A 28,000-nucleotide genomic window follows, 5' to 3' on the forward strand; every position below is an offset into this window, starting at 1 on the left:
AAAGGATCTTCTCTAGACAGGAAACGCAGAAAGGTGGTATCGGGCCTGGTGCACTGGGAAGACCCAGAGGGATCGGGTGGAGAGGGAGGTGGGAGGGGGGACTGGGATGGGGAGTACATGTAAATCCATGGCTAATTCATATCAATGTATAACAAAAACTACTGTAATGATGTAAAGTAATTAGCCTCCAACTAATAAAAATTAAAAAAAAAAAAAATCCTATGAATTTTTAAAACAAAACTGGGAATTCAAAGACATTTCCCATGTGCAGTAAGCTGCTCTTCAATAAGGAAGCGGTCGGAAGTAGTCCACTCTCTGATGGCTTTAGGGATAGATTAATAGCTAGGTGATGGGAAACCTCTGATCGAGCTCCACTGAAGGCTCTAGACAGGGACTGGCTGGGACTCAAAGATGAATAGGAACTATGTTTGGACAGCTTTCAGTCTAGGCTTTATGAAACCAATTCTGAGCAGGAGAAAAATAAAAAACCAGCTGAAGTTCCTCTCCTCTTTTCCATATCTTTGACATGTCCCTCTTGTATCTCATTCTTTTATTTAAAAAAAAATTTACGGCACAGCAACACTCACTTCCTGTGTGACCTTGGACAAATTGCTTAACCTCTCTATGCCTCCACTTCTTAATTGGTGAAATGAGGATAATAATGTGACCACAAGGTCACAGTGAGTGCCATGAGAATTAAAAGAGAATTATTATCAAGCTCTTAGAATAGAATCTGGAACAAAGTTCAGCACTGTTTAAGTATTAACAGTCTTATTATAACTACTGCAACTTATTATAACTACTGCAACAACTTATTATAATGTACTTATTATAACTTATTGTAACAGCCTTATTACTACAACCAGTACAGCTACAGTGTTCTAGTTATTATCTTCCATAGCCATTCATTCCTTAGGTCATTCGGTCATTCATGTTGGAGGCAGTGGGTAGGTCTGGGAGGAAAATAGAGATGTATCAGTCCTTTCATTGTAGGACATTGTACAGACTCATGTACAGACTCATGAATACTAGTTTGTCCAGCTACACCTGGAACATAGTAGGTGCTCAAAATTCAAAGCTCTTGCTACTAATCCGCAAGTTCTTCCAAGGCAGTAACCATACTCCCCTAGCTATAGTAATACTAAAACCAAGCACTTGGTGACGCACGCTCAGGGAATACAGAATTAACGAATGTGATAAATGACCGCAGGCAGAGAAACAGTAACACCACAGGGCTGGTTTATATATAAAGTGCTGCAGAAAGACTGCTACCGGCTTTACCTGTGGGCTGACCAGAGGAAAACTTGGGACCGCCAAAGACCAATACCGTAAGAACAAATGACCGCCCAAAGCTCAGGACGCTCCGCCTCCCCAGCTCAGGGCTGAACGCGGACTTTGGCGGCACGCCCCTCCAGGGCCCCGCCCCTTCGCCGCTCACGTGACCGCGGGGGCGGGAGGACGTGCGGCGCGGGCAGGGTCAGAGCGGCGGGGTGGTTTTGACTGGGCCAGCGAGAGCAATGGCCGGCTTGGTGGACTTTCAGGACGAGGAACAGGTGAAGTCCTTTCTGGAGAACATGGAAGTGGAGTGCAACTACCAGTGCTACCGCGAGAAGGACCCGGACGGTGAGCGCCGCCTGCAGGGCTTTAAGGACACGTGGGGGCTCCGGCCTCAGGGACGGGGACTGACGGGTCACGCGAGCGACCTCTGAGGGGATCTGGAAGGGGACGCGGGTGTCTGTGGGTCGCTGACTGCCGTGTGTGTGCCTGTGTGTGTGTGTAAGAGCGGGTTGGGTTCCACGAGGACTTGCGGGGCACGCAGCAGGAGCATGCTCTGGCCGCACCGAACCCGGAGGCCTGGCGAGAAGGAAGAGAAGCGCTAGGGCATTTGGAGTAGAGAGACTACGGCTACATCAGTGAACTGATAAAATGCTCTGTCCTCGTGAAGCTTACATTCTCGTGGGGGTTATTGGAAAATAAACGTAATAAATGAAGTAGTGTGTTAGAAGGTAGTTAAGTGCAGTGGGAAAAAGAATTGAAAGGTCTCAGCAGTTCAGGAGGGCAGCTTTAAATTGAGTGGTCAGGGTGAATCATTAAGAAGGTGCATTTGAACAAAGTGTTGAAAAAAGTAAGGGAGGTGCATGCCAGGCAGAGGTAAGGGCTAGTGAAAAGGCCCTGAGGCATGAATGTGCCCCATGTGTTCTGGGAACATTGCATTGACTTCAGTTGTGGGTGGATGGTGATGTCCAGAAGGGGCCATCCAGAGCAGCCAGTACCTTTGGGTGGTTTTCTTCTTAGTGCTTTTTTTTTTCCCTTTTATTTATTTATATGGCTGCACCTGGTCTTAGTTGTGGCATGCAAACTCTTAATTGTCACATCCGGAAGCTAGTTCCCTGACCAAGGATCCAGCTTGGGCCTGCCTGCATTGGGAGTTCGGAGTCTTAGCCACTGGACCACCAGGGAAGTACCCATACTTTATTTTATTTTATTGTTTTTAGTACCCATACTTTAAAAGAGAAGAAAAAAAGATATTGGCCCTGCCTTCTAATAGCTTGCAGCCTTGCTCCGAGCTGACCAACTACAGAGTTGATCTGAAGTAGGATGGCTTAAAAGAATCCATGAGGTGCAGAATGGTTGGGGAAGACTCCTGGAAGAGGTCAGGAAGAATAGGCTAGTAATGCTGATTAAATGGAGCAGAGGGAGTGAAGAAAATGGTCTTTCTGAAAATTGAAGTCAGAGTGTAGTTAGAAATAAGATTGAGGCGGAATGGACCTTGGGCCACAGTGTGTCAGATCTTGAATGCTGGGGTAAGGCATTTGAAAGCCTTTATTGTGTAGGCAGTGGAGAGCCATATATGGGTTTTTGTACCCTGGAGATACACTAAGCAGTGAAGGAGGGTTGGGTGGGCATATAAAAGTGCAGGATGCTGCTCTTGAAGAGAGTCTGAGAGGAGGCAGTTTCTATAGCTGGTTCTGTAGTAGTCTTCAAAATCATTTCTCAGCCAGATTACTGAAGTAACTTTCTAACTTGACTCTCCATTTGCACCCTAACTCCCTTAAATCTATTCTCTACTCATAAACTGATACTTAAATTTTAATTTCGTTATGTTATATACTAGATTTTCAGATGACGGAAATAACACATTTTTGTCATTATCAGTGTTGGAGTGGGTCCCTTCACACATGACTTCCTCCATATTCATCCAGATACATACAAACGTGATTATTAGAGTGCCCTTTTAAAAATGCAAGTTGAATCATATTACTTCCCTTCTTAAATCCTTCCAGTGGTTTGCTATTGACTTGGAATAAAATTCGAGTTTCTTCCTATCTAATGTAAGGCCCTCTGATTGGTCCCTGCCTTTTCCTCTTTTCCTGCCCCTCCTGGATCCAGCTACATTATATCTTATTTGTGTCAAGCATATTCTCTTTTTTGAGTCTTTTTATGTACTGTTCCTTGTGCCTGAGTCTTTCTGTCTCCTTCCCATTTCATTGTCTTTAAATAGCTAGTTCATTCTTGTTATTAACATCTCAGCTCACACATTGAAGTCCTCAGTGAGGCCCTACCTGATTACCCTGTCTATGTTAACCATTTCCCCCAAAATGCACAACAAACTCTCATCATCCTGTTTTATTTCACTAATGGTGTTTATTAAGGTTTAAATGCATCTTGTTAAGCTATTTTTTAAATTGTGTTTCCTCCTCTAAGCTATTTATTTATTGTGTTTCCTCCTCTAGACTGTAACTTTTAGGAGGACAGGTGACTATATTCCCAGCAACTAAAGCAGTGTCTCCTATATTGTTGTAGATAGATGCTCAAATACTCTTGCCTGGAAAACCCATGGACAGAGGAGCCTGGAAGGCTGCAGTCCATGGGGTCGCTAAGAGTCAGACACGACTGAGCGACTTCCCTTTCACTTTTCACTTTCATGCATTGGAGAAGGAAATGGCAACCCACCCCAGCATTATTGCCTGGAGAATCCCAGGGACGGGGGAGCCTGGTGGGCTGCCATCTATGGGGTCGCACAGAGTCAGACACGACTGAAGCGACTTAGCAGTAGCAGTAGCAGCAGCAGCAGATGCTCAAATATTCATTGAATGAAAGTTAACAAGAGATGGGTGTTATTGTGGATGAAGAAAAGGTACAGAGGGATGAGGAACACATATAAATCCATGGCTGATTCATGTCAATGTATGACAAAAACCACTACAATATTGTAAAGTAATTAGCCTCCAACTAATAAAAATCAATGGCGGAAAAAAAAAGAAAAGGTACAGAGGGGAGAGTTGTTAGGAGAGGCTTGCTGGAAATAGAGACTACCAAGGAGAAGGGAGTCTTATTTGTAACTCCTTTGGTAGCTGCAATTTCAACTCTTTGTTCATGTACCCAGCCTGGCCAAGGATTAAGGTATAGTCATCAAAGAACTGCTTCTTGCTGCCATGAAGACTGGCCTGTTGGCCCTTTTGGTTCTCACTGTTTAAATGCTGAACTTCCTGAGAAGTTCCAAAGCTAGCAAAGTTTCATCATTGAAGCCAGTGGCTCTTTGGGTCTTGTTGACAGGGAATAGAAGGGCTGGTGAGTAGTAGAGCCAGTATAGGGGCCAAGGTATTCCTGGTTTATACATTGCTCAGTCTCAGGCTGAGGGCAGACAGTGCCATTGTAGGAGTGGCCACACCTCAGGAGGACAGAAAGTGAAGTCGCTCAGTCATGTCCAACCGTTTGCGACCCCATGGACTGTAGCCCACCAGGGTTCTCCATCCGTGGGATTTTCCAGGCAAGAATACTGGAATGGGTTGCCATTTCCTTCTCCAGGGGATCTTCCTGACCCAGGGATTGAACCCAGGTCTCCCGCATTGCGGGCAGACACTTTAACCTTTGAGCCACCAGCAGGAGGACAGAGGCTTGTCCTAAATAAAAGGCACATCCAGCCTGCCACACCTGGACCCTCCCTACTCCCCCAGACTTAAACGACTTTGCCCTTTCCTCACAGGTTGCTATCGACTGGTGGACTATTTGGAAGGGATCCAGAAGAATTTTGATGAGGCTGCCAAGGTGTTGAAGTTCAACTGTGAAGAGAACAAACACAGTGATAGCTGCTACAAACTGGGGGCCTATTATGTGACTGGGAAAGGTAAGGAGGGGCCTGCCTTCTTTGGTCCTTATCATCGATGGTAGTGGTAAGGCCACAACCTGAGGCTCATACTGAGGTCTCTTTACAGATGGGTCTTCACAGGCATTGGGGAAGCATGTTGTAGGACAGTTTGGAGTCAAGAGTTCAGCAAAGTGTTGGAGGGAAGAGCATAGCCTTTCAAGTTAGGCAGAACTTGTGTGTGCTTAGTTATGTCCAACTCTGTGACCTCATGGACTGTATGTAGCCCACCAGGCACCTCTGTCCATGGGATTTCCCAGGCAAGAATTTTGGAGCAGGTTGCCATTTCCTTCTCCAGGGGATCTTCCTGACCCAAGGATCAAACTGACATCTGCATTGGCAGGCAGATTATTTTTTCACTGAGCCACCTGGGGAAGCCTTTAGGCAGACCTTAGGGAATGTTAACTCTGTAGTCACTTTAACTCTGTGAATCAGTAATGTCACCTGTAAAATGGAGAAAAAACAATACTTTCTTCATAGATCTTTGTGAATATTAAATAGGGTAATGTAGGTAAAGGTATCAGTATGTGCCTGACACAGAGGAGGGGACTAGTAATTAATTCCTTTGCATCTGTCTTTTCTCTTCATGCCTTAATTGCAGTTGGTATTGGGTAGTGTTTAAGTTGCATTGTGTTGCATGCGTGCTGCTCATGTCCAACTCTTTATAGCCCCATGGACTGTAGTCTACCAGACTCCCCTGTCCATGCGATTTTTTGAGACAAGAATATTGGAGTGGGTTGCCGTTTCCTAATCTAAGGGATCTTCCCGACCCAGGGATTGAACTCACGTCTCTTCTCTTTCCTGTATTGGCAGGCAGATTCTTTATTCTGTGCCACCTAGGAATTACCTATTGCTAAATACAAATTATCCCAACAAACCTATCATTTCACATAGTTTCTTCGGATCAGGAATTTGGGAGTGGTGAGCTGTGTGCCTCAGGGTCTCTCAATTAGGCTGCAGTCAAGACACTAGCCAGGAAAGCAGGCTGAAGTCTTTTGACGCTTGACTGGAACTAGAATCTCCAATCCTAAGCTGGCTCACTCACTTGGCTGTGAAGGCTTCCATTCTTTGCCAGCTGTTGTCAAGAGACCTTGGTTCCTTGTGACATGGATCTCTTCATGGGCTATTTGCATGTCCTTGTGACATGGCATTTGGCTTCCGCCTGAGTGAGTGATCCAAAAGAAGGAGCAAGATGGAATCCACAGTGTCTTTTATAACCTACTCTTGGAAGTCACATGCTTTTTATTTCTATCCTATTCTGCTTATTTGAAGTGAGTCAGTAAGTTTAGCCTACACTAATTGGAGAGAACTAAAATTCTACCTCTTGAAAGAAGGACTATCAAGAATTTATGGGCATATTTGAAAACCACCACAAATTGGGAATATAACCTAAGACAGGCAGCTCTTTTTTTTGCTGACTAGTTCATGAGCTTTTTGAGGATGATATAATTCATTCATCGCTTATTCCTAGTGCCCAGTAAAGCTTGGTTAGAAGGATGTTCAGTGAAAGTTTGATGAAGAGGATGCCTTTTTAAATCTCTGGAACTTTGTGGACTATTTCCGCCTTTACATGGAACATACGATCTGTGGTAGTCTCAAATTTGAAGAAAGTTTAGCATTAACAGGAATATAAAGTACCCTTGCTTAAGCAGAGGGGCATTTCTTTAGCCCATTTTCATTAATTTATGATTTGTAAGTAATATATAGCTGCAGTATTTTTTTTTTAAATCTGTGTGCCAACAGTAGCAGCTTAGTTAAATAATGTTACTTCCGTCAACTGGAATGTTATTTAACCCATAAAAAAATAATGTTTCTAAATAGTTTTTGTTGGTGTCAGAAAGAGTTTATAATATAATATTCAGTGAAGAAAGCTGAACACAAAGTTAGTATGTGTGAACTCAGCTGTACAATATAGCTTGGAAAAATTAAAATGTTCCTAGCTGTTAGTTTCTGAATATATGTCTTATCTTTACATCATATTTTGTTATATTTTTCATAAGGAGCTTTTGTTGTTGTTCAGTCACTCAGTCATCTCTGACTCTGCAACCCCATGGACTGCAGCACGCCAGGTTTCCCTGTCTTTCACTATCTCCTGGAGCTTGCTCAAACTCATGTCCATTGAGTCAGTGATGCCATCCAACCATCTTGTCCTCTGTTGTCCCCTTCTCCTCCTGCCTTCAACCTTTCCCAGCATCAGGGTCTTTTCCAGTGAGTCAGCTTTTTGCAAAAGGTGGCCAAAGTGTTGGAGCTTCAGCGTCAGCATCAGTCCCTCCAATGAATATTCAGGATTGATTTCCTTTAGGATTGACTGGTTTGATTTCCTTGCAGTCGAAAGGACTCTCAAGAGTCTTCTCCAACACCACAGGCAAAAACATCAATTCTTTAACATTCAGCCTTCTTCATGGTCCAACTCCCACTTCCAGACATGACTACTGGAAAAACCATAGCTTTGACTAGATGGACCTTTGTTGGCAAAGTAATGTCTCTGCTTTTCAATATGCTGTCTAGGTTGGTCATAGCTTCTTTTCCAAGGAGCAAGTGTCTTTTAATTTCATGGCTGAAGTCAACATCTGCAGTGATTTTGGAGCCCAAGAAAATAAAGTCTGTCACAGTTTCCATTGCTTCCCCATCTGTTTGCCGTGAGGTGATGGGACCAGATGCCATGATCTTCATTTTTTGAATGTTGAGTTTTAAGCCAGCTTTTTCACTCTCCTCTTTTACCTTCATAAAGAGGCTCTTTAGTTCCTCTTCACTTTCTGCAATAAGGGTGGTGTCATCTGCATATCTGAGGTTATTGAAATTTCTGCCGGCAATTGTGATTCCAGCTTGTGCTTCATCCAGTCTGGCATTTCACATGATGTACTCTGCATAAAGCAAAATGATTGTCTGAGGAGGCCTTACAAATAGCTGAGAAAAGAAGAGAAGCTAAAGGCAAAGGAGAAAAGGAAAGATATACCCATTTGAATGCAGAGTTCCAAAAAATAGCAAGGAGAGATAAGAAAGCCTTCTTCAGTGATCAGTGCAAAGAAATAGAGGGAAACAATAGAATGGGAAAGACTAGAGATCTCTTCAAAAAAATTATAGAAACCAAGGGAACATTTCATGCAAAGATGGGCACAATACAGGACAGAAATGGTATGGACCTAATAGAAGCAGAAGATATTAAGAAGAGGTGGCAAGAATACACAGAACTATACAAAAAAGATCTTCATGACACAGATAACCATGATGGTGTGATCACTCCCCTAGAGCCAGGCATCCTGGAATGTGAAGTCAAGTGGGCCTTAGGAAGCATCACTACAAACAAAGCTAGTGGAGGTGATGGAATTCCAGTTGAACTATTTCAGATCCTCAAAGATGATGCTGTGAAAGTGCTGCACTCAATATGCCAGCAAATTTGGAAAACTCAGCAGTGGCCACAGGACTGGAAAAGGTCAGTTTGCATTCCAATCTTTCCAAGCCAGACTTCAGCAGTACGTGAACTGTGAACTTCCAGTTATTCAAGCTAGATGTAGAAAAGGCAGAGGAACCAGAGATCAAATTGCCAATATCTGTTGGAGCATCAAAAAACAAGAGAGTTCCAGAAAAACATCTACTTCTGCTTTTTTGACTATGCCAAAGCCTTTGACTATGTGGATTACAGCAAACTCTGGAAAATTCTTCAAGAGATGGGAATACCAGACCATCTTAACCTGCCTCCTGAGAAATCTCTATACAGGTCAGGAAGCAACAGTTAGAACTGGACATGGAACAACAGACTGGTTCCAAATTGGGAAAGGAGTACGTCAAGGCTGTATATTGTCACCCTACTTATTTAACATATGCAGAAGCACATTATGTGAAATACCGGGCTGGATGAAGTACAAACTGGAATCAAGATTACTGGGAGAAATATCAATAACTTCAGATACGCAAATGACACCACCCTTATGGCAGAAAGTGAAAAGAGCTAAGGAGCCTCTTGATGAAAGTGAAAGAGGAGAGTGAAAAAGCTGGCTTAAAACTCAACATTCAAATAACGATCGTGGCATCCGGTCCCATCACTTCGTGGCAAATAGAGGGGGAAACAATGGGAACAGTGACAGACTTTATTTTTGGGGGGGCTTAAAAATCACTGCAGATGGTAACTACAGCCATGAAAGTAAAAGATGCTTACTCCTTGGAAGAGAAGTTATAACCAACCTAGACAGCATATTGAAAAGCAGAGACATTACTTTGCCGACAGAGGTCCGTCTAGTCAAAGCTAGTGGTTTTTCTAGTAGTCATGTATGGATGTGAGCGTTGGACCATAAAGAAGGCTGAATGCTGAAGAATTGATGTTTTTGAATTGTGGTGTTGGAGAAGACTCTTGAGAGTCCCTTGGACTGCAAGATCAAACCAATCAATCCTAAAGGAAATCAGTCCTGAATGTTCATTGGAAAGACTGGTGCTGAAGCTGAAACTCCAATACTTTGGCCACCGGATGCAAAGAACTGACTCATTGGAAAAGACCCTGATGTTAGGAATGGTTGAAGGCAGGAGAAGGGGATGACAGAGGATGAGGTGGTTGGATGGCATCACTGACTCGATGGACGTGAGTTTGAGCAAGCTCTGGGAGTTGGTGATGGACAGGGAAGTCTGGCATTCTGCAGTTCATGGGTCGCAAAGTATTGGACATGACTGAGCAATTGAATTGACTGTGCATATAAGTTAAATAAACAGAGTGACATATACAGCTTTGACATACTGCTTTCCCAATTTTGAACCAGTCTGTTGTTCCATGTCTGGTTCTAACTGTTGTTTCTTGACCTGCATACAGCTTTTGCAAGAGGCAGGTAAGGGTGGTCTGGTATTCCCATCTCTTTAAGAATTTTCCACAGTTTGAGTTCCTTATAAATTAGAGAGAACAAAAGAGGTTGTGAAAGTTGTGAAATTGTTTTCCCTTCTCATTAGACAGCGTTTCCCTGGCGGTTCAGTGGTTAAAGAATCTGCCTGCCAATGCAGGAGACGTCGGTTTGGGAAGATCCCCTGAAGAAAGAAATGGCACCGACTCCAATATTCTTGCCTGTGAAATCCCATGGACAGAGGAGCCTGGCAGGGTGCAGTCCGTAGGGTCTCAAAAGAGTCAGACGTGACTTAGTGACTGAACAATAACAACAAGTGTGATTAACGACTGTGCACTGAAACTGTTTTTTTGTTTGTTTCAGTGCTCCTTTGTTGAGTGAACTTATTATTTACTGTGTGCAGTAAAGCATAGATGGACCAGTGTGGGGGAAGAAATCTTTTTTTTTTTCCACCTCCTTCATGGGGAAGAACTATTTATACTCATACCTGTTAACTTTGGAGAGCTTGATAAGTATCTTCATAGAGAGACATGAAAAGTACCTTGAAGTTTCAGTTCTGGGAGCATGTCATCATCTGGGGTGCTGTTATAGAGGAGGAGATATTGAAACTGGTTCATAAAAGACAGAGCAAACTTTGATAGAAGTATAATAGAGTTATGTCTTCTCTCTAGAATAGAGAGAAGGTGAGCAGGTGAAAGAACACAGAGTGTTTAAAGAATAATACTTAATTCTGTTAAGCTAACATTCTTAACTCCCTTCAGGTCCAGTGTGGTCACAGGAGATCTCATTAGCGGATCTTAACTCAGACCCTTTGGATTATTGTTTAGCAGACCTTGGGCTCTACCATGTCTAAAAGCCAGTACTGTTGATTCCCTCTGCCTGGTTCTGAGCCAAAGAATATTCCCTCTGTCCTGAAAACACACCCGGTGTCCTTTCTTGACAAAAATTTGTTAATAACTCTCCTTTTATCAAGGATAGCTTGGGGCAAGGAGAAGAGTGGGAGGTCACTTTTCATAGGGAGCACTAATTGACACTGTGGCATCAGGCAAGGCATTTTTCTTTTCTGAGCTACAAATACCTCAGTGACAAAATTGGAGTAATAATGTCAGCTCCGAACTTATTCATAGAATTTTTATGAGCATCAAATGAGCTCACATGTGTAAATCAACTATACTCCAATATTTAAAAAGTAGCTTCCATGTGACTTCTTCTTAAATTGTAAAACATTCTATCAGTGTGAATAGCTCTGGTTTATATTGGCTACTGCAGAGGTTAGTTTGGATCAGACACTTAGTGACCCAAGGAATGTTTTGTCCAGATGTTTTCATCTATGGAATCAGCTTTGAGCTATTCTTGTGAAGCCATTTAAATGTTTCATGAAAGGAAATAGAACTTTATCTCTGATATATCTCTTTGATGAAAGATTCTTAATAGAACATAGGAAGAAGAGTTTCCAATGGGGAGTGAAGAACTCTTAAGATTATGACATGTAAAAACAAGACCAAACTACATTGAAAAGGTACTTGGAGAAAATACTCCTAGGTGGTTCCTAGGGTGTGGCAATAATAGATGATAAGTTAGTGATGATAATTATAAATGAACCTTTGTCTCTAGTCCAAACCACTCAGACTGCATATAATTGATTGTTTACTGGAAACTTTGACTTGGAGTTCTTGCAGACATTTGAAATTTAAATCCAATGTGAAAAAAAATTTTTTTTATTAAAGGATAATTGCTTTACAGAATTTTTTTGTCTTCTGTAGAACCTCAAGATGAATCAGGCATAGGTATACATATTCAGTTCAGTTCAGTTGCTGAGTCATGTCCGACTCTTTGCAGCCCCATGAACCACAGCACGTCAGGCCTCCCTGTCCATCACCAACTCCCGGAGTTCACCCAAACCCATGTCCATTGAGTTGGTGATGCCATCCAACCATCTCATCCTCTGTTGTCCCCTTCTCTTCCTGCCCTCAATCTTTCCCAGCATCAGGGTCTTTTCCAATGAGTCAGCTCTTCGCATCAGGTGGCCAAAGTATTGGAGTTTCAGCTTCAACATCAGGCCTTCCAGTGAACATCCAGGCCTGATCTCCTTTAGGATGGACTGGTTGGATCTCCTTGCAGTCCAAGGGACTCTCAAGAGTCTTCTCCAACACATTTCAAAAGCATCAATTCTTGGGTGCTCATCTTTCTTTATAGTCCAACTCTCAAATCCATACATGACCACTGGAAAAACCATAGCCTTGACTAGACGGACCTTTGTTGACAAAGTAATTTCTCTGCATTTCAATATGCTGTCTAGGTTGGTCATAACTTTCCTATCAAGGAGTAAGCGTCTTTTAATTTCATGGCTGCAATCACCATCTGCAGTGATTTTGGAGCCCAGAAAAACAAAGTCAACTACTGTTTCCACTGTTTCCCCATCTATCTGCCATGAAGTGATGAGACTGGATGCCATGATCTTAGTTTTCTGAATGTTGAGCTTTAAGCCAACTTTTTCACTCTCCTCTTTCACTTTCATCAAGAGGCTCTTTAATTCTTCTTCACTTTCTGCCATAAGGGTGGTGTCATCTGCGTATGTGAGGTTATTGATATTTCTCCCAGCAATCTTGATTCCAGCTTGTGCCCAGCGTTTTTCATGATGTACTGTGCATATAAGTTAAATAAGCAGGGGGACGATATACAGCCTTGACGTACTCCTTTCCCAATTTGGAACCAGCCTGTTCCATGTCCAGTTCTAACTGTTGCTTCCTAACCTGCATACAGGTTTCTCAAGAGGCAGGTAAGGTGGTCTGGTATTCCCATCTCTTTCAGAATTCTCTACAGTTTATTGTGATCCACAGTCCAAGGCTTTGGCATAGTCTATAAAGCAGAAGTAGATATTTTTCTGGAACTCTCTTGCTTTTTCGATGATCCGTCAGATGTTGGCAGTTTGATCTCTGGTTCCTCTGTCTTTTCTAAAACCAGCTTGAACATCTGGAAGTTCACGGTTCACGTATTGCTGAAGCCTGGCTTGGAGAATTTTGAGCATTACTTTACCAGCGTGTGAGATGAGTGCAATTGTGCGGTAATTTGAGCATTCTCTGGTATTACGTTTCTTTGGGATTGGAATGCAAACTGACCTTTTCCAGTCCTGTGGCCACTGCTGAGTTTTCCAAATTTGCTGGCATATTGAGTGCAGCACTTTCACAGCATCATCCTTGAGGATATGAAATAGTTCAACTGGAATTCTATCACCTCCACTAGCTTTGTTTGTAGTGATGCTTCCTAAGGCCCACTTGACTTCACATTCCAGGATGTCTGGCTCTAGGTGAGTGATCACACCATCGTGATTATCTGGGTCGTGAAGATCTTTTTTGTACAGTTTCTGTGTATTCTTGCCACCTCTTAATATCTTCTGCTTCTGTTAGGTCCCTATCATTTCTGTCCTTTTTTTAGGTATACATATATCCCCTCCCTTTTGAACCTTCCTCCCATCTCCCACCCCATCGCACACCTCTAGGTTGATCCAGAGCCCCTGTTTGAGTTTCCTGAGCCATACAGCAAATTCCATTGCCTGTCTATTTTACATATGGTAATGTAAATTTCCATGTTATTCTTTCCATACATCTCACCTTCTCCTCCCCTCTCCCCACGTCCATAAGGCTATTCTTATGTCTGTTTCTCCATTGCTGCCCTGTAAGTAAATTCTTCAGTACCATTTTTCTAGATTCCATATATATGCATTAGAATATGATATTTATCTTTCTCTTTCTGACTCCCTTCACTCTGTATAATAGATTCTAGGTTCATCCAACTCATTAGAACTGACTCAAATGCATTCCTTTTTATGGCTGAGTAATATTCCACTGTGTATATGTACCATAGTTTCTTAATCCATTCATCTGTTGATGGACATCTAGGTTGCTTCCATGTTCTAGCTATTATAAATAGTGCTGCAGTGAACAATGGGATACATGTGTTTTTTCCATTTTTGTTTCCTCAGTGTATGTGCCTAGGAGTGGGATTGCTGGGTCATATGGTGGTTTTATTCCTAGTTTTTTAAGGAATCTCCATACTGTCTTCCATAGTGTCTGTATCAATTTACATTCCCACCAACAGTGCAAGAGTGTTCCCTTTTCTCCATACCCTCTCCAGCATTTATTATTTGTAGACTTTTTGATGATGGCCATTCTGACCAGTGTGAGATGATACCTCATTGTAGTTTTGATTTGCACTTCTATAATAATGAGCAACGTTGAGCATCTTTTCATGTGTGTGTTAGCTATCTATATGTCTTCTTTGGAGAAATGTCTGATTAGGTCTTTTTCCCACTTTTTGATTGGGTTGTTGTTTTTCTGACATTGAGTTGTATGAGCTGCTTTGCTGTGCAGAAGCTTTTGAGTTTAATCAGGTCCCACTTGTTTACTTTTGTTTTTATTTCTGTTACTGTAGGGGGTGGGTCATAGAGGATATTGCTTTGATTTATGTCATTGAGTGTTCTGCCTATGTTTTCCTCTAAGAGTTTTATAGTTTCTAGTCTTACAAATTTAGATCTTTAATCCATTTTGAGTTTATCTTTGTGTATGGTGTTAGGAAGTGTTCTAATTTCATTCTTTTACATGTAGTTGTCTAGGTTTCCCAGCACCATTTATTGAAGAGGCTGTCTTTGCCCCATTGTATATTTTTGCATCCTTTGTGAAAAATAAGGTACTTATAGGTGCACAGGTTTATTTCTGGGCTTTCTGTCTTGTTCCGTTGGTCTATATTTCTGTTTTTGTACCAGTACCATACTGTTTGGATGACTGTAGCTTTGTAGTATAATCTGAAGTCAGGAAGGTTGATTGCTCCAGATCCATTCTTCTTTCTCAGGACTGCTTTGGCTGTTCAGGGTCTTTTGTGTTTCCATATGAATTGTGAAGGTTTTTGTTCTAGTTCTGTGAAAAATGGCATTGGTAATTTGATAGAGATTGCATTGAATCTGTAGATTGCATTTGGCAGTGTAGTCATTTTCACAATATTTATTCTTCCTACCCAGGAACATGGAATATCTCTCCATCTGTTTATGTCATCTTTGATTTCTTTCATTAGTGTCTTATAATTTTCTGTGTACAGTTCTTTTGTCTCCTTAGGTAAGCTTTTTTTTTTTTAATTAGTTGGAGGCTAATTACTTTACAGTATTGTAGTGGTTTTTGTCATAAATTGACATGAATCAGCCATGGATATACATATATTCCCCATCCCAATCCCCCCTCCCACCTCCCTCTCCACCCGATCCCTCTGGGTCTTCCTAGTGCACCAGGTCCGAGCACTTGTCTCATGCATCCAACCTGGGCTGGTGATCTGTTTCACCCTAGGTAATATACATGTTTCTCTTGAAACATCCCACCCTCGCCTTCTCCCACAGAGTCTCCTTAGGTAAGCTTATTCCTAGATATTTAACTCTTTTTGTTGCAATAATGAATGGGATTGATTCCTTAATTTCTCTTTCTGATTTTTCATTGTTAGTATATAGAAATGCAAGTGATTTCTTTGTACTGATTTTGTATCCTTGCAGCTTTGCTAAATTCACTGATTAGTAATTTTCTGATACTATCTTTAGAGTTTTCTATGTACAGTATCACATTATCTGCAAACAGCAAGAGCTTTACTTCTTTTCTGATCTGGATTCCTTTTATTTCTTTTTCTTCTCTGAATGCTCTAACTAGGACTTCCAGAACTATGTTTAATAATAGTGGTGAAAGTGGACACTCTTGTCTTGTTCCTGATCTTAAGGGGAGTGCTTTCAGTTTTTCACCATTGAGAATAATGTTTGCTGTAGGCTTATCATATCTGGCCTTTAGTATGTTGAGGTAGATTCCTTCTGTGCCCATTTTTTGAAGAGTTTTTATCATAAATGGATGCTGAATTTTGTCAAAGGCTTTTTTCTGCAAATATTGAGATGATCATATGGTTTTTATCTTTCAGTTTGTTCATATGGTGTATCACATTGATTTGCGTATATTGAAGAATCCTTGCTTTCCTGGAATAAACCCAACTTGATCATGGTGTATGAGCTTTTTGATGTGTTGCTGAATTCTGTTTGCTAAAATTTTGTTGAGGATTTTTTGCATCTATGTTCATCAGTGATATTGGCCTGTAGTTTTCTCTTTTTATGTTGTTTTTGTCTGGTTTTGTCCTTCTGTCTTTGTGTTGTTTTATCAGGGTGGTGGTAGCCTTGTGGAATGAGTTTGGAAGTGCTCCTTCCTCTGCAGTTTTTAGAAAGAATTTTAGAAGGATAGACATTAGCTCTTCTCTAAATGTTTGATAGAATTCTCCTGGGAAGCCATCTGGTCCTGGGCTTTTGTTTTATGGGAGGTTTTTGATCACAGCTTCAATTTCAGTGCTTGTAATTGGGTTGTTCATAATTTCTGTTTCTTCCTGATTCAGTCTTGGAAGATTGAACTTTTCTAAGAATCTGTGCATTTCTTCTGGGTTATTCATTTTTTTGCCATGTAGTTGTTCATAATAGTCTCTTATAATCCTTTGTATTTCTGCATTGCCTGTTGTAACCTTTCATTTTCCATTTCTAATTTTGTTGATTTGATTCTTATCTCTTTTTTTCTTGATGAGTCTGGGTAAAGGTTTGTCAGTTTTGTTTATCTTCTCGTAGAACCAGATTTTAGTTTTATTAATCTTTACTATTGTTTCTTTCATTTCTTTTTCATTTATTTCTGATCGGATCTTCATGATTTCTTTCCTTCTACTTATTTTGGTTTATTCTTCTTTTTCCAGTTGTTTTAAGTGTAAACTTAGGTTGTCTATTCAATGTTTTTCTTGTTTCTTGAGGTAGGATTGTATTGCTATAAACTTCCCTCTTAGAACTGCTTTTGCTGCATCCCATAAGTTTGAGTTGTTGTGTTTTCATTGTCATTTGTTTCTAGAAATTTCTTGATTTCCCTTTTGATTTCTTCAGTGACCTGTTGTTCATTTAGAAAAGTATTGCTTAATCTCCATGTGTTTGTGTTTTCTACAGCTTTTTTTCCTTGTAATTGATAGTCTCCTATCATTGTGGTCGGAGAAGATGCTTTTTACGATTTCAATTTTCTTAAATTTTCTGAGCTTTGATTTGTGACCCAAGATGTGGTCTATCCTGGAGAATGTTCCATGTGCACTTGAGAAGAAGGTATATTCTTCTGCATTTGGATGGAATGTCCTGAAGAAATCAATGAGATCCATCTTATCTAATGTATCATTTAACACTTGTGTTTTCTTATTAATTTTCTGTTTTGATGATCTGTCCATTGGTGTGAGTGGGGTGTTAAAGTCTCCTAATATTATTGTGTTACTGTCAGTTTCTCCTTTTCTGTCTGTTAGTGTTTGTCTTATGTATTGAGATGCTCCTGTGTTGGGTGCATAGATATTTACAATTGTTATGTCTTCCTCTTGGATTGATCCCTTGATCATTATGTAGTGTCCTTCCTTATCTCTTATAATATTCTTTATTTTAAGGCCTATTTTGTCTGATGCGAGGATTGCTACTCTAGCTTTCTTTTGCTTCCCATTTGCATGGAATATATTTTTCCATCCTCTCACTTTCAGTCTGTATGTGTCTTTAGGTCTGAAGTGGGTTTCTTGTAGATAGTGTATATATGGGTCTTGTTTTTGTATCCATTCAGCCACTCTTTGTTTTTTGGTTGGAGCATTTAATCCATTTACGTTTAAAGTAATTATTGATATGTATGTTCCTATTGCCATTTTCTTAATTGTTTGGGGTTGATTTTGTAGATCTTTTTCTTCTCTTGTATTTCTTGACTATATAAGTCCCTTTAACATTTGTTGTAAAGCTGGTTTGGTGGTACTGAATTCTCTTAACTTTTGCTTGTCTGAAAAGCTTTTTATTTCTCCATCAATTTTGAATGAGATCCTTGCCGGGTGCAGTAATCTTGGTTGCAGATTTTTTTCCTTTCAGTACTTTAAATATACCCTGCCATTCCCTTCTGGCCTGCAGCATTTCTACTGAAAGATCAGCTGTTAAATGTATGGGATTTCCCTTGTATGTTACCTGTTGCTTTTCCCTTGCTGCTTTTAATAGTCTTTCATTGTGTTTAGTCTTCGTTAGTTTGATTAGTATGTGTCTTGGCATGTTTCTCCTTGGGTTTATCCTGTATGGGACTCTTTGTGCCTGTTGGACTTGATTGACTATTTCCTTTTCCATGTTGGGGAAATTTTCAACTATAATCTCTTTAAAACTTTTCTCATACCCTTTCTTTTTCTCTTCTTCTTCTGGGACCCCTATTATTCGAATGTTGGAGCATTTGATATTGTCCCAGAGGTCTCTGAGACTGTCCTCAGTTCTTTTTATTCTTTTTTCTTTATTCTGCTCTTCAGAAGTTTTTTCCACCATTTTATCTTCCAGCCTCACTGATTTGTTCTTCTGCTTCAGATATTCTGCTATTGATTCCTTCTAGAATATTTTTAATTTCAGTAATTGCGTTGTTTGTCTCTGTATGTTCTTTAATTCTTCTAGATCTTTGTTAATTGAGTCTTACATTTTCTCCATTTTGTTTTCAAGGTTTGTGATCATCTTTACTATCATTATTCTGAATTCTTTTTCAGATAGTTTGCCTGTTTCCTCTTCATTTATTTGGACTTCTGTGTTTCTAGTTTGTTCCTTTATTTATATAATATTTCTCTGCCTTTTCATATATATATTTTTTTTAACTTACTGTTTGAGGTCTCCTTTTGCCAGGCTTCAGGGTTGAATTCTTTCTTCTTTTTGGTTTCTGTTCTCCTCAGGTTGGTCCAGAGGTTTGTGTAAGCTTGTATAGGGTGAGATTTGTGCTGAGTTTTTTTTCCTCTCTGATAGGTAAGGCTGTGTGAGGTGGTAATCCTGTCTGCTGATGATTGGGTTTGTATTTTTGTTTCGTTGTCTAGATGAAGGTCCTGCACAGGGCGCTCCTGGTGGTTGGGTGATGTCGGGTGTTGTATTCGAGTGGTTTCCTTTGTGTGGGTTCTCACTGTTTGATGCCTCATGGGGTTAGTTCTCTGGTGGTCTAGGGTCTCGGAATCCGTGCTCCCACTCCAAAGGCTCAGGACTTGATCTCTGGTCAGGAACGAAGGTTCTGCAAATGGTTGTGGCACTAAGAGAGATTAAAACAGATATCCAGTAATCAGAAACCAAAGATGAACCCCAGACAAATGGCAATTACAAAACCAGGCAAATAATAATTAAAATAATGGAATATACACATATACATATACACCGCTGAGCAAAGTCAAAACAGTCCAACAAAAATAAAGTACAGTTGATTGACCTGGAGAACAAAGGAAATAAAAAAGTATATTTACCAGTTAAGAACAAAACTAACTAAAGCTCAAACTGGAAAACAAAACTAAAGCAAGGTGCCAAGTGGGGAATAAAGCAATGAAAACAAAACCAACAAATATGTTGAGAGGAAAGGAAGGAAAGAATAGATATGCAAAGTCAAATAGAGGTAGATAAAGAAGATTTATTTACATTAAAGATTAACTGCAAGGGGAAAAGAACAGTAGGAAAAGCAAACAAATGAATAAATTTAGAAAAAATAATAATAGGTTTAAAAAATTACAATTAAAAAGAAAAGAAAAAAAAAAAGACTCCACAGAACTGCAAAAGCCCAATGTAGAGGCAGAGATCAATAACAACAATAAAAAATGTGACTGAGAAAAAGCTCAAAAGCTTTATTAGATTTCATAGTGCCAATAAAATTAACTACAACAGAGGGAGGAAAAAAGAAAAAAAATTTAAAAATCCAAAAGAAGCTACAGGATCTTGTGGCTGTGTCCTGCGCGTGAGCCCTGTAGGGCCGGGGAGGCACCAGCTGCCGCGCGGAGAGGAGGCCGAGGCCGCAGCGTGAGGGAGGCCCCGGCCCCTCTGCGCCTGTGTCTGGCAGAGCCGGTGTGAGACGAAGAGACAATCCTTCCCAGCCATTGGGTAATCAGAGTTTTGGCCGGACCTTCGAGCACACACCGAGATAGTGAGGAGCCAGACGAAAAGCACAGACTATGGCACTGAAACGGATTAATAAGGAACTTAGTGATTTGGCCCGTGACCCTCCAGCACAATGTTCTGCAGGTCCAGTTGGGGATGATATGTTTCATTGGCAAGCCACAATTATGGGACCTAATGACAGCCCATATCAAGGCGGTGTATTCTTTTTGACAATTCATTTTCCTACAGACTACCCCTTCAAACCACCTAAGGTTGCATTTACAACAAGAATTTATCATCCAAATATTAACAGTAATGGCAGCATTTGTCTCGATATTCTAAGATCACAGTGGTCTCCTGCTTTAACTATTTCTAAAGTTCTTTTATCCATTTGTTCACTGCTATGTGATCCAAACCCAGATGACCCCCTAGTGCCAGAGATTGCACAGATCTATAAAACAGACAGAGATAAGTACAACAGAATATCTCGGGAATGGACTCAGAAGTATGCCATGTGATGCTACCTTAAAGTCAGAATAACCTGCATTATAGCTGGAATAAACTTTAAATTACTGTTCCTTTTTTGATTTTCTTATCCGGCTGCTCCCCTATCAGACCTCATCTTTTTTAATTTTATTTTTTGTTTACCTCCCTCCATTCATTCACATGCTCATCTGAGAAGACTTAAGTTCTTCCAGCTTTGGACAATAACTGCTTTTAGAAACTGTAAAGTAGTTACAAGAGAACAGTTGCCCAAGATTCAGAATTTTTAAAAAAAATGGAGCATGTGTATTATGTGGCCAATGTCTTCACTCTAACTTGGTTATGAGACTAAAACCACTCCTCACTGCTCTAACATGCTGAAGAATCATCTGAGAGGGAGGGAGTTGGATGCTGAGTTGTCACATCAAAGGAAGCAGCATTATTCTAGCAGCATCCATTCTTGTCTAAGCCTTCCACTGTTAGAGATTTGAGGTTACATGATATACTTTATGCTCATAACTGATGTGGCTGGAGAATTGGTATTGAATTTATAGCATCAGCAGAACAGAAAATGTGATGTATTTTATGCATGTCAATAAAGGAATGACCTGTTCTTGTTCTACAGAGAATGGAAATTGGAAGTCAAACACCCTTTGTATTCCAAAATAGGGTCTCAAAACATTTTGTAATTTTCATTTAAATTGTTAGGAGGCTTGGAGCAATTAGTTAATCTATCTTCCAATACACTGTTTAATATAGTACTGAATAAATGATGCAAGTTGTCAATGGATGAGTGATCAACTAATAGCTCTGCTAGTAATTGATTTATTTTTCTTCAATAAAGTTGCATAAACCAATGAGTTAGCTGCCTGGATTAATCAGTATGGGAAACAATCTTTTGTAAACGCAAAGCTGTTTTTGTATATACTGTTGGGATTTGCCTCATTGTTTGACATCAAAGATGATGTAAAGTTCAAGAGAATGAATATTTTGCCATGTTCAGTTAAAAGTGCGCAGTCTGTTACAGGTTGACACATTGATTGACCTGATTTATGCAGAATTAATAAGCTATTCAGATAGTGTAGCTTTAGTATGCTGCACATGATACTGGCAGCCTGGGAGTTCATAGATGGACTTGGGACCCAGCAGATTTGAAACATGTATATGGAGTTTAAGAAATTTATTTTCCAGGTGCAACCCCCATCTAACTAAATTTTTTCTTCACGTTGTACACTTGACAGCTGAAAAGACCATAAATAACATGGGAGTAATAATGGGTCAAAATTTACAAAATAAAGTACTGTTTTGGTGTGGGAGTTGTCATGAGGCTATGTTGAAGTGACTTTAATTATGTGGGATATTGAGTTTTTTTAATGGATTGAATATCCATTAAAATGGATTTGTTCAGCCATTTACATTAATGAGCATTTAAATGCAACAGATACCATTTCAGGTGACTTAACATGAATGAATAAAAGTCAATGCTATTGGATTAAGAAAAAAGAATCTACAGAACAAGTCAAAACATAAGAATAATAAATGTTTTTCTTGAGTCACTGCTGTCAGAGTCCTTTCCCTCGCTGGGAGTCACAGTCCACCTCACCTCCCTAGGATGCCCTCCAACACTGTGCTGGTCTCTGGACCTGCTGTGGGGGCAGCTCAGAGTCTGATCTGGTCCTATCCCTGTGTGTTCTTGCCTCCAATGTCCACAGCTATCAGAACTAGTACGTTTTCTTCTGTGGGAGCTCTCAGTGACATTTTATATATTCCATAGACACAGAGTCTGCCTAGTTGATCGTGTGGATTTAGTCTGCAGCTTGTACAGCTGTTGGGAGGGTTTTGGGTGTTATTCCTTATCCATACTGCTCCTGGGTTTCAATTGTGGTTTTATTTCCACCTCTGCATGTGGGTCATCCACTGGGGTTTGCTCCTGAGGCTGCCCTGGAGGACTTGGGTTTGTCCCTGTGAGAACCATGTGTGGAGGTGGTGCAGCTTCTTGGGTCGCAGGGGTTCTGGCAGCACCAGGTACTCAAGGGAGTTGGCAGCTAGGGCAGCAGGAAATGTAGTGCTCTAGAAGGGTGTGGCAACCAGTATTGGCCAGTACGGCTCCAGTATTCTTGCCTGGAGAGCCCCCTCCCTGACAGAGGAGCCTGGGAGGCCACAGGTTACAGGGTCGGAAAGAGTCAGACCTAACAGAAGCAACCCTGCATGCATAGATGCAAAACTTTTTTTGCCTGTGGCAGCTCTGCCCCAGTGAGAGTTGAGCATGAAGGTGGTGCAGCTGCTTGGCTTGCGGGGACCCTGACGGCGCCAAGCGTGCAGGGTCTTGGACTGCTTCAGCTGCAGGCATTATCAACTTACCGGAAACTTTTTGTGAGCCTCTTGTGGCTGGCGATCAGAAGCCCTCTTTGGCCAGTCTTTCTCCGTAGCTCTGCCTGTTTGGGAGCTTAGAGGACTTCCTTGCCTGAGGTCCTTCTCTGTTGTTCCACGCATCAGGCACTTAAAGGGCCACCCTGGGTGGGGTCCTACTCTGTAGTTCAGGTGCCTCAGTCACTTAAAGGGGCACCCTGGGTGGGGTCCTACTCTGTAGTTCAGTGCATCAGGCACTTAAAGGGGCACCCTGGGTGGGGGGTCCTACTCTGTATTTCAGTGCATCAGGCACTTAAAGGGGCACCCTCGGTGGGGGCCTGCCCTGTAGTTCAGTGCATCAGGCATTTGATGGGCCAGCCTCTCTCTTGTTAAGCTGCGGATGCTGGCCTGTGGAGAGAGGCTATGGTGATGGCTCCACCCCCTAGGCGTGACTCAGCAGTATCGCCTTGCTTCCTTGGCTGCCCAGCTTTCCTCTACAGACATTTCCCACCACAGTCTCCTCCCTCACATCCCTTCAATCCGTCTCTCCTATCTCCGCAGCCAACAGCAGCCCTCGCCCTGGGGTTGCTCCAAAATCCCTAAACTCCAGCTCCTAGCCACTGTGCCTTTTGGGGGACCTGCATCCCTGTCTGGAGTATGTATGGCTGCGGCAAGGACTGTCTGATTCTCATTCCATTTAGGCTGCCACAGATCAGCTGTTTCACTTTCAGCCTTAAATGTTTCTCCTCTGGCTCAGACAAGTGACCCAATGTGGGGCTTGGACCCTTGCTTCAGTTCTTCCACCTGCTGAGGGCAGGTCCAGTCCTACTGACACTCCTCTTTTTCCCCCTAGTTCCTTCTTCCACCAAGTTTTGCATGGTTCTATACTTTTCCTCTGGTCAGGAATTCCTGTCGCTTTCAACTAGTGTTCTGTATGCACTTCTGTTCTGAAGGTGTGTTCCCGATGTGTCCGTGCAGAGAGATGTACTCCACGTCCATCTACTCCTCCGCCATCTTGTTCTTCCATGAAATTCTTAATTGTTTTCTCTCAAATTATTACACCCCTTTTGTCTTTCAGTTTAGCAAGTGGTGTTTCTCCCTACTGAGTAGCTCATGACCAGTTTGCCTTTAAAATATGTCTCAAATCTATCCTCTCTCCCTTTCCTGCTACTATATTTATTCAAGCCACCTTTCTTTCCTGTATCATTAATTCAGGTCTCTAATCATCTTTCCATAAGGCAACTAAAATGAACTTTTAAGGATATAAACCATGGATTCCATAAAATATATGAAGCAACTGTTTAGACAGTGGAAGGTAACTCAGTGCAGTAGAGTGAGCCTTGAGAAAAGGGGGACACACAGGATGAGCCCCATGCCTTGGCTTTCTGCCTGGAGGTACTTTTCAGACTAGGCAGGAAGAGGTAGAAGCCAAGTACATTATGGTGTTCTTGCTGAATGGATGAGGCATAGGTCAGAGTTTCTGGCCGCTGAGGCTGCTGGAAGATCAGGCCTCAGAAGGATCAGGCTGATTCACCAGTGAATAGTTACCTGCCATAACAAAACTCAGCAGTCTTTGGTAAAAGGTAAGAGATTTATGTGATATGAAGAGAAACCAGAATATAGTAGTTTGTAAAGGAATATAGCAAAACCCAGACTGAATAAAATATCATCTACAATGTCCAAAAATAAGGAATTACTAAACAGGAAAAAAAAAAATCAGTCAATAGAAACAGACCCAGATGTGACAGGAATGTTGGAATTCACAGTCAAAACATTTTTAAACAGGGAAATAAATATGTTAAAGAAGTTAAACAAAAGATGGGCACAATGAAATGAACAGATGGGCAATCTCATCAGAGAAACTGCAACTATTAAGAAGAATCAAATGAACTCATATGATTGAAAAATATAATATTTGAAATGAAAAATTCACTGGATAGGCTTAACAGCAAGTAGAACACTTCAGAAGGAAATAAACAATGAATCTGAATGATCAGTGAACTTAGAGGATTGTAGATGTTCTCTTAAACTGAAGCCCTGAGACAAAAAAGCGGAAAAATTTCCCAACCTTCAGAGTCTCAACACGTAGGTTTCAGTGTCCCTTAACCTGGCACAGCATGTATTGGAGCCCAGAAAGAAAATAGATTGGGACAGAAAAAAATGTTTGAAGAAATAATAGGATAAGTTTTCCAAATGATGGAGCCAGGACTGGAGCCTCAGTTTTCTGGCGGCAGAGCTCAGGCTTCATTAACCTCTGTTTCCTGTATCTCCCTGAGTTGAAATAACGTATCTAACAAAAAGTGGAAGGCAGGAGAAGGGAGGTGGGGAGAAGTATGAGAACTCCCCTTTTATAGTTGTGAGTCAATACTGTCTGAGATTTGGTTAAAACAAAATAATAACGGAATCTCCTGGCCGTCCAGTGGTTAGGACTCTGTGCTTCCGCTGCAGGGGCCACCATGAAATACTCCCCCGCCCCAGCCCCCACCCCCCCAAAAAAAAACCCGGTGACTTTAACCTTTAAATAAATAATTTATAACTCTAGGGCCTCATTTAGGAAATTTCTCTGTTGAAGAAATATTCATTTGAAGTTAGCAGTTTCTTCATTTTCACTTGTTTGTCTTAATAAATGCAAGTAAAGTCAAAGTTAAATTTTTTATTTACAACCAGCGTGTGTAATCTGGTTTTTCAAAGTGCAGTTGTCCCTCAAACAACACAGGTTTGAATGATGTAGGTTCACTTCCACGTGGATTTTTTTCAACAATAAATACAATGGTAACGCTCCATGATTTTTATCCCCTGTTGGTTTAGTCTGTGGGTGCACAGGGGCACATTTAGGGAAGGTTGACTCTTAAGCTATTCTCGGATTTTTGGCTGCATGGAGAGTGGGTGCCTCTCACAGCTTTTAAGAGTCAACTGTACTTATATCTAGCTGTCCATTCAGCCAGCCAACATTTAATTCAAACACTTGCTACGAAGATGACTGGAATGGTGTTCTCTTAATGATGGTTTTTTCTAGGTGGTGTATTTGGGATGACTTCTTTAAAAACTAATGTTGAGATATGTTTCTCTTTTTTTTTAGGAATGAGGGATTTTGAGAATGGGGGATTTGAAATGTTCCATTAAAACAAACAAACTAAACTAAAGAAAAAAGCAGGCCCCGTCACCACCTCTGCTTAAAATGATTGATTAGCAGTTTTCCATTGCTCCAGGGTTAAAGTACAGGGTCCTTAAGAAGACCCATCCGACCCTGAATGAGCTGGCCCCTGCCTGCCTCACCAGCCTTCCTTAGTGATTTCTGAGTTCTAGCACATGGGCTCCTTTTCTCTTTGTATTCTGTTCCTGCTGCCTGGAACAGTTTTCTTTGCCATTTTTTTCCCCCACTCCATATTTTTCTTTTCATTCTTTTTTCCATTATTTCACAGCTCAAATGTCACTTCTTTGGAGAAACTTTCCTTTACCTCACCTCTTAGTTCAGAGCCTTGATCATTCTCGTAGCATCCTATACTCTTTCTCCATATGCTTGTCACACTTAGAATCATACATTTACTTGTATGGTGTTTAATGTCTGTCTTATTAGACCACAAAATTCACAAGGGCACGGTCAGTATCTGTTTATTCCTTAGAATCTAGCATAGTAATTGGCAATTAATATATATTCAGTATATATTTAAATTAAATATTTGACAAAATGCTCATAAGATGCCGTGATCTTGCTCTTATCCCCAGAGGTAAATATCTTTTCTAATAAGGATGAAGCTAAGGCTGAGAAACTAATCATTTCACCCTTTTTACCTGTTTGGGCTTATAAGATACTATTTGAGCCGAAGATTCCATGGCTGAAAAAGCTGTAAGGTCTGTGTACTATACCAGGCCATCTTCTTTTCATGTTGCCTTAGCTCAAAGTATATAAACTTTATTTGGTAATTGCTTCCTGACTTTGGCCTGAGACATTCGGGTTCTGTCCTGGCTTGGATTGACGTTTTTTCTTTCTTCCCAGGTGGACTATCCCAGGATCTGAAAGCTGCCTCCAACTGCTTTCTGATGGCGTGTGAGAAGCCAGGAAAGAAGTCCGCTGAAGCCTGCCACAACGTTGGTCTCCTGGCACATGATGGACAGGTCAATGAGGGTGGCCGGCCCAATCTGGAGAGGGCCAGAGACTACTACACGAGGGCCTGTGAGGGCAACTACGCCGCTAGCTGTTTCAACCTCAGCGCCATGTTCCTGCAGGGCGCCCCCAGCTTTCCCAAGGACATGGGCCTGGCATGCAAATACTCAATGAAAGCCTGTGACTTGGGCCATGTTTGGGCCTGTGCTAATGCCAGCCGCATGTACAAGCTTGGGGATGGTGTCGATAAGGACGAAGCTAAGGCTGAGGAACTAAAAAATCGGGCCCGGCAGCTGCACAAAGAACAGCAGAAAAATGTCCAGCCTTTAACATTTGGGTAGGGTGGCCCACCCTCCCATGCTACAGACAGCTTGATGCTGGCACCTCCTGTTTCTGATTGGAGCCCTTGAAGGTCGACTTGTTGGAGAAGAAAGACTTGGTGTTTAATATCAGTAACTCTGATTACATAGACCCATTGCCCCCCCGGTGTCACCTGCTCAGATGTAGTCTGAAATGTTTATTTTGGTCAATATTTGTTTATCTGGTGTGATCCACATTTTTAAGATCTTGGTTCTCAAACTCTCTTCCTGTTCTGTGAAAAACAGCAGACTAGTGAACCATAAAGATTATGGGGTGGGAAGGAGAGACAGAACAGGAAACTGGAAAAATTAATAGCCACAGGACCTGAAGGAATCACCATCATCACCATTATTTTAGTTGGGAGAGCTTAAAAAATCAAAGTATCTTGATTTACATAATAGTGGGTTTAAGGAACTAAGAACAGTTAAATAGTCAGGACTGCCACCTGCTGACTTATATAATCATTGCTGTGGGCTGCATTTTTGTTTTTAGAGTCAGATTTTTCAATAAATTCAGAGATTGGGAGTTATGTGTGATGTAAAGATAAAAGTCATTATGCTTCTGAGTTGCTCCAGACGGTATAACAGAAAAGTTCCTTTAGTGGAGACATTCACATGTTAAAAATAACATCCTCAGGCCACTCATTTGGTACTATTAATAAAATAACTTACCCTAGAAATTTGTAAGCAAGGGATTGATGATACATTTTGTCCCTCAGAACTAAACCTTTTCCACTGTTCCTGTGAATAAACTATCTCAATTGGTTAGTGTGTGCCTGCTAAGTCGCTTCAGTTGTGTCTGACTCT

At 41.2% G+C, this 28,000-nt stretch overlaps 1 protein-coding gene and 1 pseudogene across 1 annotated transcript; both read left to right on the plus strand.

Annotated features, from left to right (window-relative positions):
* The first annotated feature begins 1,444 nt into the window (after positions 1-1,444).
* On the plus strand, positions 1,445-27,961 carry COA7 (cytochrome c oxidase assembly factor 7). The gene is made up of 3 exons (XM_020871438.2): positions 1,445-1,623; positions 4,988-5,128; positions 26,727-27,961. Exons 1-3 carry the CDS (start codon positions 1,518-1,520, stop codon positions 27,173-27,175), a joined length of 696 nt encoding a protein of 231 aa, XP_020727097.1. The 5' UTR covers positions 1,445-1,517; the 3' UTR covers positions 27,176-27,961.
* LOC110123485 (ubiquitin-conjugating enzyme E2 D3 pseudogene) lies at positions 19,763-21,240 on the plus strand (annotated as a pseudogene).
* Positions 27,962-28,000: the final 39 nt, after the last annotated feature.

Source organism: Odocoileus virginianus, chromosome 5 (genome assembly GCF_023699985.2).
Source record: "Odocoileus virginianus isolate 20LAN1187 ecotype Illinois chromosome 5, Ovbor_1.2, whole genome shotgun sequence".
NCBI classification, from domain to species: Eukaryota; Metazoa; Chordata; class Mammalia; order Artiodactyla; family Cervidae; genus Odocoileus; species Odocoileus virginianus.

Bases quoted from the DNA above. Each gene is read 5' to 3' on its own strand.
- COA7 (XM_020871438.2), top strand. From the start codon at position 1,518: ATGGCCGGCTTGGTGGACTTTCAGGACGAGGAACAGGTGAAGTCCTTT. The intron at 1,624-4,987 runs GTGAGCGCCGCC...CTTTCCTCACAG, and splicing joins CCGCGAGAAGGACCCGGACG to GTTGCTATCGACTGGTGGAC. The intron at 5,129-26,726 runs GTAAGGAGGGGC...CTTTCTTCCCAG, and splicing joins CTATTATGTGACTGGGAAAG to GTGGACTATCCCAGGATCTG.